The sequence below is a fragment of the Onychostruthus taczanowskii genome, unplaced genomic scaffold (assembly GCF_017590055.1).
Source record: "Onychostruthus taczanowskii isolate IOZ18803 unplaced genomic scaffold, ASM1759005v1 scaffold10, whole genome shotgun sequence".
Taxonomy (NCBI): Eukaryota; Metazoa; Chordata; class Aves; order Passeriformes; family Passeridae; genus Onychostruthus; species Onychostruthus taczanowskii.
The window spans coordinates 2,927,240-2,943,187 of NW_024496526.1; the positions used below are offsets into that span (position 1 = coordinate 2,927,240).

A 15,948-nucleotide genomic window follows, 5' to 3' on the forward strand; every position below is an offset into this window, starting at 1 on the left:
GTTTTTTTTTTCCCTTGCCTCTTTCCTTTTTCCCCTTCTTTACGTCACTGCCCAAATATTCGGCCTCTCGGCTCCGGTGGGGGGCCGGCTCGGCTGCTTGGAGGACTTGGGGCCCTTCTCTGCACCCTCGGGGTGCTGCACAGAGAGGATGGGCAGGGGAGAGGGGATGCTGAGACTGCTCATGCTTGCTGCACTGGTGAGCACTGGCCAGCTGGTCCCCCTGTCAGATGAGGCAGCAGGGACCACCAGCCTCCCTCGTTGGCAGCTTAGGGCTGCATCCATCTTCCAGAGCCCTGTCATGGTGGGAAGCAGGGTCCAGGCTGCCTTATTTCCGACTGGTTTTCTCCCTTCCCAGACCAGTTTGCATCCCCCATGATAACTCCCCCTGATACCTGCCCTGGGAAGGGTGCTGGGTCCCTGGGAACTCCCAGGACCCTCCAAGAGATGGCAGTGATCCCAAAACAGCTGAAAAGTCTGGCTTAAGAGGGGCTCTACAGACCCTGCACTGGGGCTTATCTCCTGTGTTCTTTAATCTCTGGAGATGAACCACACCTGGGGGGTGCCTGGTCCCCAGGTCTCCTTTCTTCCACTGACATCTGGGGTAATGATGCTCAAGGGTGTTTGCAGTGGGTCACAGAGGAACTGTTTCATGTGAGTGGCGATTTGTCTGGGGTGGGGGCTGGGAGTCACTGGAGCTACTTTGCAGACTGCTGGACTTGCTCCCACTGGCACTTTGACCCTATGGCTCTGGGAGATACTTCGGCAGCTGTAGTTCAAGGATGTTGTCAGGACTTCTCTGGCTGTGTCCTGTGAAAGGGACACATCATGTCCCCAGGGGACAGTTCCTGTCACTGCCCTGGCGACCAGGACAGGGACACGCTATCAGTGCCCTTCGCTCACCCACTCATTTCCATCCCATTCAGCTGCTGATACTTTCCCATCTGGCTCCAGCTCTTCCTCTGCTGATGTTTCCCAGGGCCTGGGGGCGATCCTGTGGCCTCCTCCTGAGGAGTTTGGGCTCTGGAGCCTGTGCAGGGGTCTGTGCTGGAGCTGGGCTGGGGTCCATGCTGTGCAGTGCTGGTGCAGGATGTTCTTCGCCCCTCCATCCTTGTTGCAGCACTCCCATCTTTTTGGGATGCCTGGTTTTTGTGGGCTGTGGGGATGGTGGGACTTGTGGGGATTGTTTAGGGGTGTCAGTGGATCCTGACCATGGGGTTTTGTCCCTAGAGTGGTAGCTGTTGGGATCTGACCCTGTGCTGTTGGGTGCTGGGGAGGGCAGAAGGGCTGGCTGGTGCTTGCTTGGGAGGGGGATGAGGAGATGCTCTCCAGAGATGTTTGGCTCTGGTGCTTCCTGGGACAGCAGGAAGGGTCCCTACAGTGCCTTTTGGTGCTCCCATCCCATGGCACTGTTGGGTTGCTGTGGAAGCTGAGTCATGGAGGGACTGGGAAAGATCTCCTTGAACTGGAGTGTACTCACAGGGGTGGTGTCCCTTAGGGGACTTGGAGGTGGGCAGTGGGAGAACCCCTTACCACAGACCCCTCCCTGGTGACTTTTGAAGGGGTGGTGAGGTAGGAGGGGTGTTGGGGTCCTGCACCGCTCCAGCAGAGCCAGTTCCAGCCTTTTGGCTGAGCCCACGGCTTCAGGACGGAAATGCAAACAGGAACGGGGAGGCGTTGGGTGAGAAAATGTCAACAGCACTGGGCCGGGTGCCTGGCTCACCGCCTCCCTGGCCAGCTTGCCACTCTCTGGGCTGCTGCTGGTGGGCTTCCCCTCTTTGCTGTGGGGTCTCCTGGCACTGAGCACTTGCTTGTTCAGCAGGGCTGGGGCTGGGTTGCCCCAGGGGCAGCAAGGGAGACCAGGGCTCCATCCATCGACATGCAGCCCCCCGAGGAGGAGGAGAAGGAAGGAGGAGGAGGGGAGACAGGAGGAAGGCCAGGGGGATGCTGGGCACACTCCAGGTTTGGGACAGGCAAGCTGGGACTGCCATGACTTTTAGGTGCTAAGGGACAGACGGGGCTTTTCCAGCATTTTGGCTTTGATTTGTAGTTGAGAGGCGGGCTGATAAATCTTCACATCCTCTCCAGCGCTGGGGGTGTGGGACACCCAGGGACCATTAGTTAGGCACTTGCTCCCGCATATGGCAGGGGGGCACCAAGTTGTGCCAGGGGGTGCCAGGCAGGCCCCAAGCAGGGCCCCACACACCGGTCCCTGCCACCCCCCCGCCAAGGGCACGGGGACGCGGTGGCGTCACGCGGGGCGATAAGGCCCCGACCCCGCTGCACCCCGCCGCCCGCCGCGGCCCCTCGGCACCGGCTGCCAGGGGCTTCCAAGGGGGAGGTGGCGGAGGTGCGAGGGGGGGTAATTTTTTTTTTGGGGGGGGGGGGGGGGGGTTCTGCCCACCTGCCGGCACCCCTACCCCAGGGCCAGCTGCTCGAGTCAGGCTCCCGGTTGCCTTTAAGGGCGTTTTTGGGGGAGGCGAGGGGAGCGGAGCGGGGCCGGACTTGGAGCGCGCCGTGCAGCTGGGGAGAGGGAAGAGCAGAAGAAAGAGGGAGAAGAAGCGAGAGAAGGGAGAGGAGCGGTGGAAAAAGTCGACCGGGACCCCATTCCTCCCCAGGGCCGGGGCCGGCGCCCCGGGCTCCCCAGCCCCCGGCCGCCCCGGGGGTGCGGAGGGGAGCGGGGAGCCGGCGGGACCTCCCCGCGCCCCTCCATCGCCGGGGTCCCGCTTCTGGGGAGCGAAACCCTTCGGCTCTCCCCCTCCTTCCCTCCCCTCCCTCCTCCCTCCCTCCTTCCTTCCTTCCTTCTCCAGGCTTGGCCCGGGGAGGGAGGGGGGCTCTGCCTGCAGTCTGCCTTCACTCCTGCCCGCCCGGGCGACGCCGGGCTCCCGCCTGCCCCCCGCGGCCCCTCCGGCCGCCCCCCGCGCCCCCCGGGCCAGGTGAGGCTGCGGTGCCGTCCCTCTCGGATGTAGGCAGGCGAGACCCCGGATGGATTTCGGGAGCGTCATGAACCAGGTACGGGCGGGAGGCGAGGGCACAGGGGTCCCCAGGTCCCCCGGGAGGGAGGGTGCTGGAGGGGGTGTCATCTCTCCAGGGGGCGGGGGCCACGCGTGATATCCGAGCGGTGATGGGATGGTGCGTGGAGGGGGGGTGCTGCTCCCCCCGTGCTGGGGGGGGTCCGCAGCTGTCTGTCACCAGAAGGGGTCTCGGGGTGCGGGGGGGTTTGAAGAGGGCGATGCGGTGCTGGCAGGGAGGAGGACTTGGGCAGGGGCTGAGGGCCGGTTTGCTGCCGGCAGGGACCTGTGAGCGGCTCCGGGGGTCGTTTCCCCCGTGCCCCTCTCCCCGCCTCGCCAGGGCCGGTGACTCTCCGGGTGCTCCGCAGGGGGACACACAGGCGCTGGGGTTTGCGTCCCCCCCTCGCCTCCCCAAGTGCGTAGGGACGCGTCCCCCTGGAGCGAGGACTGCGCGGGAAAGCGGGGTCCGCCCCCGGCACCCCGCTCCCGCCCCGCAGCCGGGGGGGCGATGTCGGGCTCCTGTCACCCCCGCGGGGAGGACACAGTGGGGGGCTGCCCCGCGGCCGGGACACCCTGGCAGCCCACGGGTTAACCCCCCTCCCCGTCAATGGTTAAACTGCGGGTTAATGAGTGGCGAGGCAGCCCCGGCGGGTGCCAGCCCCCCCCGCCGCCCCCCGGGCAGGGATCCCCGGCCCCTCGGCGCCGCCGGGCCCGCAGAGGGTTAACTCCGTCAGGGCAGGTCCCGGCGCAGATGTTTTTGGGCTGTGCTGCTGGGAGAGGAAACGACCGAGCGAGGGAGGCATCAGCCCGCTTGCGTTTAAGGGGAAAACAAGGAAAAAAAGAGAAGTGCTCCGTTCCCGGGCTCCTGAGCCCGCTCGGCGCTGGAGTCAGCCCTGGTGCGGTGGGTGGGTGGGTGACCCCAGTGGGTGTGCTGGGGGACAGCTGGCAGGGACAGTGGGGTGACAGTGGCTGCACGCCCTGTGTGCTCATGGCACTTGAGTCTGGGTGTGCTGGGGGACAACCAAGCAGGCACCGCTCGTCCCTACAGCACGATGGCACTGTGAAGACAACGTGTGTCCTGTCTGGAGTCTGGAGCCACCTCCAGGGAAAATGTATGGGTAGAAAATGAGCCTGCAGCTCTCACCCGTTCTAATGAAGCCTCTTCTTAGTGATCCTGCTGGCCCAGGCAGGGTGCTGGGCCTCGGAGCTGTGCTCACCCACACGCCCTTTTGGGTCTTGAGTTGCAGGGGGGTCCATTTGCCCCTGCCCTGGGCGACACTCCTTGCTTTGCCACTATCTGGTTCCTAGCCTTGTGCAGCCCATCCCCGGGGTATCTGGTCACAGTGCCGACAGACCCTGATCAGCATTGGAGCTTCCCTGATGAGTTTTGGGACACAAGAGAGAAAAGAGTCCCACAGCACAGCTTCTGGGTAGGGGGAGTGCATCTTTGTCTCCACTTCTCCCTCCTGTTCTCTCATCTCCTCAAAACTACAGATTGGGGGACCACCGGTTTTGGAGGTGCTGCTCAGCATTTCAGGTCCCCTGTAGTGTTTTCAGCTCTGTCCTGCAGGGTGAGGACACAGCACAGACTCCAGTCTCCATCTGCCTTGGGCCTTTCCTACTCTCACAAGTAGAGCCCCTGGGCTCAGTACTGGGGGGCTAAGACCCCTTGGGGCAGCCAGGGCTTATTTTGGCACCTTTACCACCCCTCGAGGTGGGTCCCAGACCCATGGGCACTGGCAGATGCCCCTCGTGCTGGGAGGCTGCCAAAAGTGTGCAGCGGGGTGTGAGCGCACAGAAAGGGGCTTGCCTGGTGCTCCTGCAGCGTGGATCTGTGGGAAGGATCCCACCCTGGGCTCAGGGTGGGGCACAGCCTGCTGACAGGCTGGTGTGCTGACCAGTGCCACAGCCCGTGCTCCATGTCAGAATCCATTTGTTGATCAGTTCCATGTGAGAATCCGTGCGCTGGCCAGTCCTGTGTAGGAATCCCTGCTCTGACCAATCCTGCACGAGAGTCAGTGCTCTGACCAATCACCTGTCAGAATCCAGGGCTTGACCCGTCCTATGGGACACTCTGGGGAGTGATTAATCCCGTGTAAGAATCCATGTGCTGGCCAGTCCTGTGTGAGAATCCATGCATTTACTGATCTCAGGTGAGAATCCACGCACAGACCAGCCCCAGATGAGAATCCAGTTGCTGCCCAGTCTCATGTAAGAATCCATGCATTGACCAATCCAGTGTAAGGACCTGTTCATGGACCAGTCCTGGTGAACCCCCCTGCAGCAGAGTCTGTCCCAGCCAGTCCCGGTGTGACTCTGTTCCCAGCCTGTCCCTGGTGCAGAAGCTGCTCCCTGGCCAGTCCTGTTGTCTGGTTTGGCTCTGGGGAGTTGGTGAGGAGCTGGGGAGATCCTGGTAGTTTTTCTTGGGGAAGTCTGCTGCAGAGGGGGCAGTGGCCCCGTGCTTTTCCTTAGGCTGGTTGTGGGTCCCCGTGGGTCTGGGCTGAGGGGTGTCCCTGCAGTGGGGTGGCAGCACACGTGTGTGGTGCTGCTGGCAGAGCAGGGCAGGGCAGGGCTGGGCTGGGGCTGTGGGGCCAGAGCCAGGCAGGCGCGTGCTGGCCCGTGGGGCTGGATCCAGACCTGCTGCCTCCAGATGTTGCCTTTTTAGGCACTGGAGCACAGCATATCCCTGCCTGTGGCCGGCCCTGTGCCGAGCCAGCGCCTGCAAGCAAAGTAGGGACAGTCCCGGTCCTGGCCATGTGGAGGCATCTCTGTCCCCCTCCTGACCCCCAAAAACACCCTTCTCCCCTCACACAGGGTCAGGGATGCTACCTTCTCTCCCTTCCCCTCATCTGCACTTGGCAGCACTGAGGCTGATTGCTGAAACCGCCCCAGAGCCGGGACCTGCCCTTATTTGGGTTGAAACCAGGGCTATTTTGGTGCAGCTGCCTCCACTACAACCCCTTGAAGCTTCTCTGTACATTGTTTTTCCTGTCCTGTCCCATACCCCTGTGCCGGGGCTGCTGGCCAGGCCAGCCATGGGCTGCTGGGGGCCATCACCGTCCCGGTGTGCTGTGTATCCCAGGGTGTCATGGGGTGCCAGTGGTGCCCCCCATGGCCTCTGTGGGGTGGAATGCCTGGTGTCCCCTGTGGCATTTCATCCCTGATTTGCAGGGCCGTGTGTACTGGGTAACCTCTGTCCTGGTCCTGCTGCCGCCTTCCTGGCGGGGATGGGCCACAGGGCGGCTCCTCATCAGCATACCAGGGGAGAGGCAGGAGACAGCGTTTGTCCCAGTTCGGGGGACATCCCTGAGTGGCTCTTTGTCCTGTGGTACTCTCCCTGGTGCCCCCAGCATGTTTTGGAGAATGCAGGGGCAGGGTAGACTTGATGTCCTCTGGCATGGGTGCTGTCCAGGCATCCAGGCATGGAGAGGATGGGACAATGATAGTCCCTGTCCCAGCTGCAGGGTGGGCTGGAGATGCTTGGAGGGAAGCCTGGGAGTGGTGAGACCTCTGTGCCCCAGCATCAGCCCAGTCTGAGTCACCCTGAGCCGCTGGCCAAGCCGCTCCCCTGCCCTTCGGCGCATCTGCCAGTTACCCCTACCCGATGGAAAAGCTCCCAGAAGCAGCACCCCTGGGTACTGGTGGGGGCAGAGAGGGGCTGTGGGGTGCACGGGGTGCTGCCTCCTCCCAGGGACCCCCATGCCAGGGGTCTGGGGTTCTGTGTGGCTGCCCTGTGTCTCACACACCGGGGCTGTGCTGGGCAGGGTGGAGCTGGAGTGCGGGGGGAGCGGTGTGCATGGAAACATGCCGTCCTCCTGCTGGGGACGTGTTGCATAAACAGCAGTTTTGCCAGAGCTGCAAAAAATGTGAGGGCAGGAACAGCCAGCACGTGGTGTGGGCAGAGGGTACCTGACCCCTGTGCAGGGCAAGAGGGGTGACCAGAGCACAGACACCACAGTCCCTTATGGCTGGCAGGGGAGAAGGATGCTGCAGCTGGAATGGGGAGCAGGGCTGCTGGAGAGGGAAAAGCCTTCCCCAACATCCCCAGTTTAGTGGTGCCAGCCTGTCCCCTGAAAATGTCTTCTGCTATGAGGTGCCTGATGGCAGCTCACACTTTGCCTCACACTGTGGCTAAGAGAGAGCTCAGCAGGGCTTTGTGGCTGGGCTGGAGGGACTGGCAAATGGGGGAAAGGCTTGGGGTATGGCTGGGGAAGTTGCTGTGGCCTGTGGCTGTCCCTGGGATCCCCTTTACTTGAGGCAGGTTCTCGAGGTGAGCAGAGAATCGTGGGGTGTGTGGGGAAGTGATTCACAGCCCAGCTAGGATGCAAGGTCACAAAGATGAGATGAACTTGCTTGGGAGGAAGTGGTCCCTCATGGGGTGATGTGGGACCCCATGAGGTGGGATCACATGGGCTGAGCAGGCATTTATACTGCCCAAGCATTGTCCTGTGGGATGCCAATGTGGCCACATTCCTCTTTGACAACTGCATTTCCAGACCACAGGGTAGCTGGGGCATGGGAACCACTTACGGGGCTGGAGGGAGTAGGGTGCTTTGATGCCCTCTCTTGGGGTCCACGTTCTTTCTAAATAGTGGGGCAGTGAATCTGACTTGCTTTGGGAGGGTCTGGGATGTCAGTGTCCTTTTTGACAGCGTGTCTCCAACCACACCAGCTGGGTTGGCTTGCAGGCATCTCAGTGCCTGGCCATGGGAAGCATCTCTGGTGAGCAGGGGTCTGTGTGAGGGCTAGGGTGGCTGGTGCTGCGTCTGCTGCTGGCATAGTAAGGGTCAGCACCAGCCCGGATATCGTCCGGCTCCGGAATGTTTATCAGAGCTCCTGGGGAAGGGAAAAACAAAAACCGCCACCCAAAGGAAGGGATATGCGTCAGAGATGGGCCTGGATCACCCACCGGCAGCCGGACGGGCCATGCCGTGGGCTGCGGGCCAGTGCTCGCCCGGCTCCAGCGGCCCAGCTGGGGAGAGCCCAGTGCTGCACTGATCCAGCCCGTTCCTGAGTCGCAGGGCCCCTCCATGGAGGTTTGTTTTCCCCCAGCCCTGCTGGCATCTTGCAGGTTTGGGCTACAACCCACGGGGATGCTCCGCTGAAGCAGGAGCTGGCAGTGGCTCTGGGCACTTCCATGGGTGCAAGGGTTGTTTTACCGAGGGAGGAGGAGGGAGAGGAAGGAGGTGCTGAGGGAGGGAGGTGTGAGCAGTGGTTGCAGCATGGAGAAGGCTCTGAGGTGTCTCATCCCTGGATAGGAGGTGGATGTCTGCATTCCTCCAGCCTCGCTCAGTTCTTGTGAAATGGTGCTGAAGTCCTGTTGGGATCTGTGGTGCAGAGGTCAGCCTCTGAGCTGCAGCTGGAGGGGTTAGGCGGAAGAGGCATCTCATGAGCTACTCTGCGCAATGGCAGTGTGGCCAGGGACTCTCAGGGGTTTGCCAGCCAGGTGTTTATTTCTGGGCTGGGACATGTCAAGGGTGTCGAGTTTCTCTAGGTATAGTGACAGCTGGTGATGAGCGAGGGAGCCCATCATCGCTTTCCAGCGGAAGGCTGCAGGGTGTGCCCAACCCTTTATGAGACATCAGAGACTCCTATCACTCCTGGCCATGGGGCCTCATGTACTGAGGAAAGTGATTTTTCTGCTTGGCAAAACTCGGGTCTCAAGGCAGCAGCTCGTGGGACGTGGCTGCTGGGAGGGATGGGGCTACGACCTGGGGGGCCGAGTGGGCGGGTGGGGGACCACGGGGGGCTGGTGGGGTGGGCGGCAGCCCTGCTGCGCCTCGTTCCTCGCATTCCTGGGCAGGGCTGCTGGGCGGCGGGGTCGGCGGCGGGGGCCAGCCGGCAGGAATGCAAACACCGGTGAGGGGGAGAAGAAAGGCCGCTGTGTCTGCCACGGCAAAGCGAAGCCTGGACCAGGGGTGTGCGGGTCCCCCTGCCTTTCCCACCCCTCCCTGCACCGGTGGATGCAAGAATCCCTGAGGACAGAGATGGTGGCTGTTCAGGGGTCGCTGCCGTGCTGTTTGGAGTGGTACTCTCATCGGGGCAGGAGGGGTGCTCGTACACCTCTAGGTCAGGAACTGGACTTCCCTAGGGAGGGGTCCGTTGTCTGGGGCAGGGTCTTCCTTCTTCTCCTTGAACTGGGGGCATGTTTGAGCCAAACTTGGGAGAGGGAAACAGCTTTACATTCCTGCAGTCCTTGTAAAACTGCCTTTCTGGGATGCGAGAGTGCCATACAGCCTGAGTTGCTGTCGCCTGTGGATGGGAAGAGTGGTGTCGGGTGAGCATAAGTCCATATTACACATCAGAGAATCCTTAAGGGCAGGGAAATACAACCACAGGCACCCCAGCTTTTTCCCTTTTCCAGCCAGGGGTGCATTTGTAGCCTGCAAACTTCCTCATGCCGACAGCAGAGGGGGACTGGGCATGGACCCTACCTGGCTGTGGGAGCAGTGTGTCCCATTGTGGGGGAGCTGCGCGTTTCCCCATCTCTGGTCAGGGGCGCTTGTTGAGCATCCCCGGGGGAAGAGCACGGCGGTGTGCGGGGCACGGCACGGCACGGCACGGCCCTGTCGGCTCGGTCCGCAGCAGCGGCTCGCTGCCGCTGCCGGAGAACATTCCAGGGAGGCTGGCGCGGGGCCAGCGCCGCGGGGCAGGGAAAAGGGCCTTTTATGGAAGCGTTTCTGCATTAGAATAAAATCATAATAATAATGCGCAGGGGAAGGGAGCGGGAGGAGGAGGAACCCCTGAAGAAAACAGACGGGATGGGAACAGGCTGGCAGCCGGGGAGGGGAGCAGGCGCTGGGCATCGTGCTCTGGGGACCAGGATGGGATGGGATATGGGTGCTCCAAGTGGGGTGCTTGGGGCAAATCCTTCTTTTTACGGCCTGCGGCAGGAAAGGCAGAGTGGGGTGCAGTGGGTCCCTGTGCTGCCATGGTAGGGGACCAGCCCCTGAGTGGTGTTTGCCATCTTGGCTCCATCCTGGGATGGGGCAGGAGATGGCTTACTGAGGGTCACTGCTCCTGGTGGGATTTGTAGAGGACAAAATGCCCCGAATCACACCCTCCCACTACTGCTGGCATCTCTGGGCCAACAAAGAGCTGGAGTGCCTGTGCCCGCTGCCCCAGCACCTACGAGGCGCTGCCTCTCCCACCCTGGCATGCTGCTGCTTCCCGAGGGACTGGGGTGCACACAAAACCCAAGGTTAATTGTCAGTAATTGCCGCTGGTAATTAAGGTAACAATAGCCGAGCTGTTCAGCTGGCGGCTGCAGGAGCTCACGAGGCTGGGCTGGGGTTTGTTCCAGGAGCTGCTCTTGGCATCAGGCGCCCGCCCTGCGCTGTGCCGTGCTGGGCTCGCCATGCCCACCCGGGCTGGGGCTGGGGCTGGGGCTGTCCTGGCTCCCTGGCCAAGGATGAATGGCACAGCTGCTGTGGCCCTGAGCCCGCTCCCACTCCCAGGAAGCCAGCCTTGACTTTGGGATGCTGCCTATGCTCCTGCCTGGGGTGGCAAGGCCATGGGCACCCTTGTCACTTGCTTGGCTGGGTGCTGTATTCCCTGTGGCATGGGTGGGGGGTGAATGCTGCATTCCAGCCTCTTCTTGTGCCCTGTGTTGGACAGGATGTTCAGGGACTAATCCTGGCTCTTTTCTGCTTCCTTGCAGGCTGTGACCCCCTGCTCCCCCACTGTCAACTATGAGCTGGTAAGTGACATCTCCACTGTGAGCCGTGGGCAACAGCCAGGGCTCTGGGGATGCTAGAGCATCCTGGTCTGGGTATGGGGCTTTCTGTGTCCCAGGGCTTCGGGACGTGAATCTTCCACCCTCAAAACCATAGGGGTCTTGAGCTGGGGGTAAGAACACCCCTATTTTGGTGCTGTGCCCCCCATCATTGCTGGCTGAAGGGCATCCCACAGCTGAGCAGCAGAAGTTGGAGCAGTCCAGCCATCAATCCAGGGACTCTTGGAGCTGGAGCTGTCAGGGAAGAGGGGCTTGTAGGGTTGCTGAGAGGGACAGGCAGATAGGACGTGACCATCCAGGGCTCTGGGGTTCCCTGGCCTTCCCTCCCTGGCCAGAGCTGGGGCGGTTTCTTGCACACCCGGAGATGGCTGTACCAGATGTGCCTTTGGCTCGGGGCGCCCAAGGCCGTGCATTTGAGCTCTTGTTATTGTCACCCTCTGCTATTGTCTGTCCTAGAGGCCTTTAATAATCTGCTGGGACCAGGGTGACGCAGGTTGTTCCCACCCTGTCCTCTCTGGACACTAGCAGAACAGCTGGATGCATCATCTCCGTTCACCCTGTCCTGGGGAGGGCAGGTGTGGGGGTACTGGGCAGACAGCCCAGTCCTTTGCCACACTGCTCCAGGCCATGGCTGGGCTCTGGGGGCACCAGGGCACTGGGATGTCACCTGGAGCAGGGCCGTACCCAGCAAGAGGTTTGGGAAGCATGACACGATGGTGCCTACCAGGCAGCATCTTGCCAGCAGAGCAGCTGCCCTGCCCTGTCCCCAGCCTGGTGATGCCCGTGGCAGCAGCAGAGCGGGCACGTGGCAGCAGGAGACTGGCATAGCCCGGGGCCGGTGCGGCAGCCCTTCCTTTTTGCTCCAGATGTGTGCCAAGGCTTGCCGGGGCAGGCTGGGGAGAGGAGGCCCTGGCAGGGTTTCAGCTCAGGCTCGGCAGCCTGGCAGTGCCGCAATATCCGTGCCTCACACGGGGCTCTGGGCTGGGCAGCCCGTAGCTGGGCAGGGGTCTCACCTGAAAAGTGCGTGTAGGGATGACCACCTGCAAGCTCTGAGAGCAGTGCAAGAGCCCAAGTGAGCGAGGGCATGGGGTAGAAGTGGAACATGCTGCCTGCTCTGGGGCCCCGTGCTGGTTATCTGCCCCGGGTTTAATCTCTGCCTGCACCCCCCAGCCCTGCCAACCTCCTTGGGCACTTATCGACAGCAAAAATGTGTTGGCTTTGAGCTGGGACCGTTACTGTGGCTTTGTGAGGAAATGGAAAGGGTTTGCCCTGCCTGATGGATGGAAATGTCTGCTCTGGCACTGCTGCCAAGAGTAGAGCAGCCTGGTTTTAGGGGTGACCTCCAGCCTCCTGGTCCCAAGACTCCCATCTGGGGACCCACTCAGCTGTGTCCTTTTGCTGTGCCACCCCCAGGCACCACAACCACCATTCCCAGACAGAGGTATCTGTTCCTGCTTCCTATATTTGGGGTCCGGACACTTTCCCCCACCCCAGGAAGTTAATTCCTGTCCCCAGCCTCCTTTGAGAGCTCTCTCCAGTGGGATGTCACCAAATTTTCCCCTGTTTTGAGCATCTCATCCCCTGGCTCTGCTCGCACTGGGGTCCTTCACTGGCCCTGTGGGATCAGGCTTATCTTGGGGAGCTGGTCCTGCTGTTGGCCACTTGCCAGGCTGGGTGTGGGACTTCACTGGGCTTGCCCTGTTGTTTACTTCCCAGCTGTAGGGTCTGACCATGGAGGATGCATGTGGAATCCCAGAGATGTGGGGGGCACCAGGTGCCCATCACAGAACAAGCTCAGGGTTCGGCCAAATGCTTCCCATTGGCAGCAGTGGTCCAGTGCCAGTGGTGGTGGCTGAGAGGCAGGATGGCAGCATCCTTGGTACTTGAGTATCCCAGCTCTGCACTTGGGTTTTGGGGGATTCCCAACCTTTAGGAAGAGAGGACATGTTGGCAGGCAGGGAAGGGAACAGAACTGTGGAACATTTCCGAGGAATCACCAGAAATAGCCAGGGGGAACTTTTGACCCTAACCCTGCTCTGTGTGTGTGTCCCTCTCTCAGTCTTTACTCTCTTGCTTGCCTTTTTCTCACTTTCTCCTTGCTCCTGTCTGCAGCCATCCCTGGGGGAGAGCATCACCAAGCAGGTAGAAGTCCTGGTAAGTGCAACCAGTCATGAAGGCTGATCAATGCCTCAAGACCTCTTGCAGGGGGTCACTCATACCTGTCCCATTGCTGCAAACACTCCCTGCAGCCAAAATCGTTCAGCCTGGAATGCTCCTGTAGTTTTCCAATATGGGACCCTGAAGTCCTCTCTCCCAGCCAGCCAAGGTGATGGTGGCCATGCCAAAGGCTGAGCGAGATGCCTGGGGTTGGTGGCATAGGCAGTGGTGGAGCCCAGCATCCTGGGGGCTGAGGCTTTTGCTGCAAAGCTGACTTTCCTGTCTTGGAGCTGGGGATCTGTTATTTAATCTGTGGACATGAAATTGCTAAGACAGTGTAGACAAATACATTGTCAAAGTCAATGTGGACAGCTCCCCCCCACCTGCAGCCAGCTTGCCAGCCTCGCTGGGACCCAAGGGATGGAGGCATGGTGGTTCCCATGAGGAAGAGTCTGAAAGCCTTCCTCACCTGAGATCTGGCTTTTCCTAATCCCTTTCGTTGTCCAGGACATGTTTCCAGCCCTGAGAAAGAGCATCCTCAGAAAAATCCAGTTAGAAGCCTCCTTTGCTGGCTTTGCTGTCTTTCAGGGAAGTTTCTTGATATTTCTGAGGCCTTTTTTGTGCCTTTCTTCACCCTTTCCAAGCAGAAGGGACCTGCAGGTTTTGGGTGCTGCCAGGAGCTTGGGGACACGCCAAGCTAGCTTGGGACTGGAAGGCATATTCTTGATGGGGCTGGCAGAGGGATCTTCAACCCAGCAGGACTGGGACCAGCCTCTGCAGGGCTGGACTGGGTTATACTGGTTTGGCTGGAGTCTCTCTCCATGGGGACGTTTGCAAGGTCTCCCAGCCCAGTGGCAGGCAGGAGTGTTTAATAACAGGAGCACAGCTCCTATCAGCTGATTGCAGGCTGACTCTTCCTCGTGCAGGGGCTGGCGGCAGAGACGCAGCGCGGCTGCGGCTGGGGGTGGGGAGCATGGCACAGCCCGGGCAGCAGGGCAGAGCTCAGGGGCTCTTGCTGGGGCAGGGGACACTGGAGGGCCCTGGCTGTGGGCACCCGCTCTCCCGGGTCTGGAGGGTGCCAGGAGTGGACCTGCCACGGCGTGGAAATGGATTAGCAAGGGGCTCACTGCTATCCAGGTATGGGGACGGAGAGGGACTCTGGTGTCCCCACCTTGCTTGTCCTCCTGTGCCTCAGTTTACCCATGTGGGAGCTGGGGGTGATTCCTGGTTTCCCCATGTCAGCTCTCTGTTGGGAAAGGCTGTGGTTTTGGGAAGCTGCTGCAGCTGGATGGGGTGACAAGGACTGATGGGGCTCCCCTGGCTGGTGGGTGTGGGACCCCAGAGATCTCTGTTATGAATGTTTGAGGCTCTGCACAAGCCATGGTGGGGATCCCATCCTGATCACTGGTGGGTGATGCAGAGATGAGCCCATATTCAGGTTCAGGCTTGTTCCGCGCACCCTGGCTCTCCCAGGGAAAGTTTTACCTCTCCTTTTGTTGCATTTTAACGCCTTATTTGCCCTCAGCAATGCTGGGGTTTTTCTGAGGAGAGCAGGCAATTTGAGACACCCTGAGGAAATACTGGAGGGGGAATTGTCACTACTGTTCATGCACCTCTGGGCACTGAGGCAAAGCTGCTGCCTTCTGGAACTGCTTTGGCTGGCAGGGGTGACATTGTCCCCAGGCCCCAGGGTTGCTGAGCCTGGCTCTGCTCTGCAGGGCAACCTGACCTTGAGAGGGGCATGCAGGGCTGGTGGAGGGTGACACTGGCTGTCCATGGGAGCAGCTCTGGGACTGTGCTGGGTGGGCAGAAGGTGGCAGGTGGAGGATGTCAGGGAAACTGCTCTCCCACCTCGTCCTGTGCCCTTTGGTGTGCTGGCTGTGGGATGCTGCAGCCCTGAGGAGAGTAGCAGCAGTCTTGCAGCTCTGGGGACCAGTGGGGCAACCCAGGAATCAGCTGCAGGATGCGTCTCTTATTTCTGATCCTTCCAGGCGTGTTGCCTGCGTGAGATGAGTCTTTAAATGACTTCTGCTTATTAGCTGGAGATACTGAAACTAATGAGGTGCGAGTGTGTTTTTCCTCAGCAGCTTTTTTTGGAAACTCTGCTTTGTTTTTCGGTTGAGGTCACAAAGTCACAGAGCAAGCCGGCTGCAGATGAAATTTTCGAGGCCGGAGAACATGCATAAATAGAAGTTTCCTGCTCCAAGAGCTCAAACATTTCCTCCAGGCGTTTGGCTCGGTGGAGCTGGGGCCAAAGCAAACTGTCGTGCCTGGCTGGCTCCTCGGTGCCGCTTGGGCAGCGAACCTGCCCCTGCTCCGGGCAGCTCTGTCCCACCAGGTGTGCCTGCAGCCTGGCAGAGACAAGAGGGACTTGTGACATGCCTGAGACTGTGTCCACCTGCTCAGCATTCTCCCAAAAGGTCCTCTGGGACCCTTTGGCAAAGCACCGTCCCCACAGTGTGCATGGCAGCTGGTCCCAGCAGCACTGGGGTTGTGAGAGTTGGGTTTAGCATGTGGGATGTGTCAAGCTGCTTGTGACATTGGGATGCTTGGTGGGCTTTGGAGACAGCGATATTTTGGGGGTGTTAGGATGCTCAGTGCAGTGTGGTGGAGGTGGGGTGCTTTGGCAGCACCATCACACCCAGGTCTAGCAAGACCCCTGTGCTGGCTGTGGCTGGGTCATGGCAATAACTTGCTCTTCCTCTCTGGTTCTTTAGGATGCCACAAAATCCCCCAGGAGTGGGCAGTCACGCTGCAAAACATCCAGGTACTTGCTTCAGTTTCCCCTTCTGGTGACTATCTCTGCTCTGCTCGGCACTCCCTCCCACTGAGACCTGCTTCTCCAGAGGTGCTGTACCTGGGAGATGCTCCGATGAACGAGACACAGGAGTTATGACCTACAATCCCCAGCTTGGCTCCCCAAGAGGAGTGGGAGCAGGGGAAAGACTGCAGGCGTGTCCCCATGTGTCCCAGCCTGTCTTACAGAGTGGGGAAGGGTCCTTGTGTCCCCTCCCCGTGCTGTGCTTTGACAGTGGTCCCCTTCCTTGC

At 60.5% G+C, this 15,948-nt stretch overlaps 1 protein-coding gene across 14 annotated transcripts in view; it reads left to right on the forward strand.

The window, feature by feature from the left end:
• Window positions 1-1,707: 1,707 nt before the first annotated feature.
• Window positions 1,708-15,948, forward strand: part of TNS1 (tensin 1) — a 55,115-nt gene continuing 40,874 nt past the window's right edge. For 4 of the 14 annotated variants that reach the window (XM_041404669.1, XM_041404694.1, XM_041404714.1 and 1 more), the window contains exons 1-4: window positions 7,888-8,044; window positions 10,669-10,707; window positions 12,856-12,897; window positions 15,618-15,667. In XM_041404669.1, coding sequence (XP_041260603.1) covers window positions 8,039-8,044; window positions 10,669-10,707; window positions 12,856-12,897; window positions 15,618-15,667 — 137 coding nt within the window. In that variant the 5' untranslated portion in view covers window positions 7,888-8,038. Of the gene's footprint in view, window positions 3,010-7,885; window positions 8,045-9,264; window positions 9,286-10,668; window positions 10,708-12,855; window positions 12,898-15,617; window positions 15,668-15,948 lie in introns of those variants that run through there. The other 10 variants (XM_041404651.1, XM_041404660.1, XM_041404745.1 and 7 more) reach the window with 9 other exon arrangements.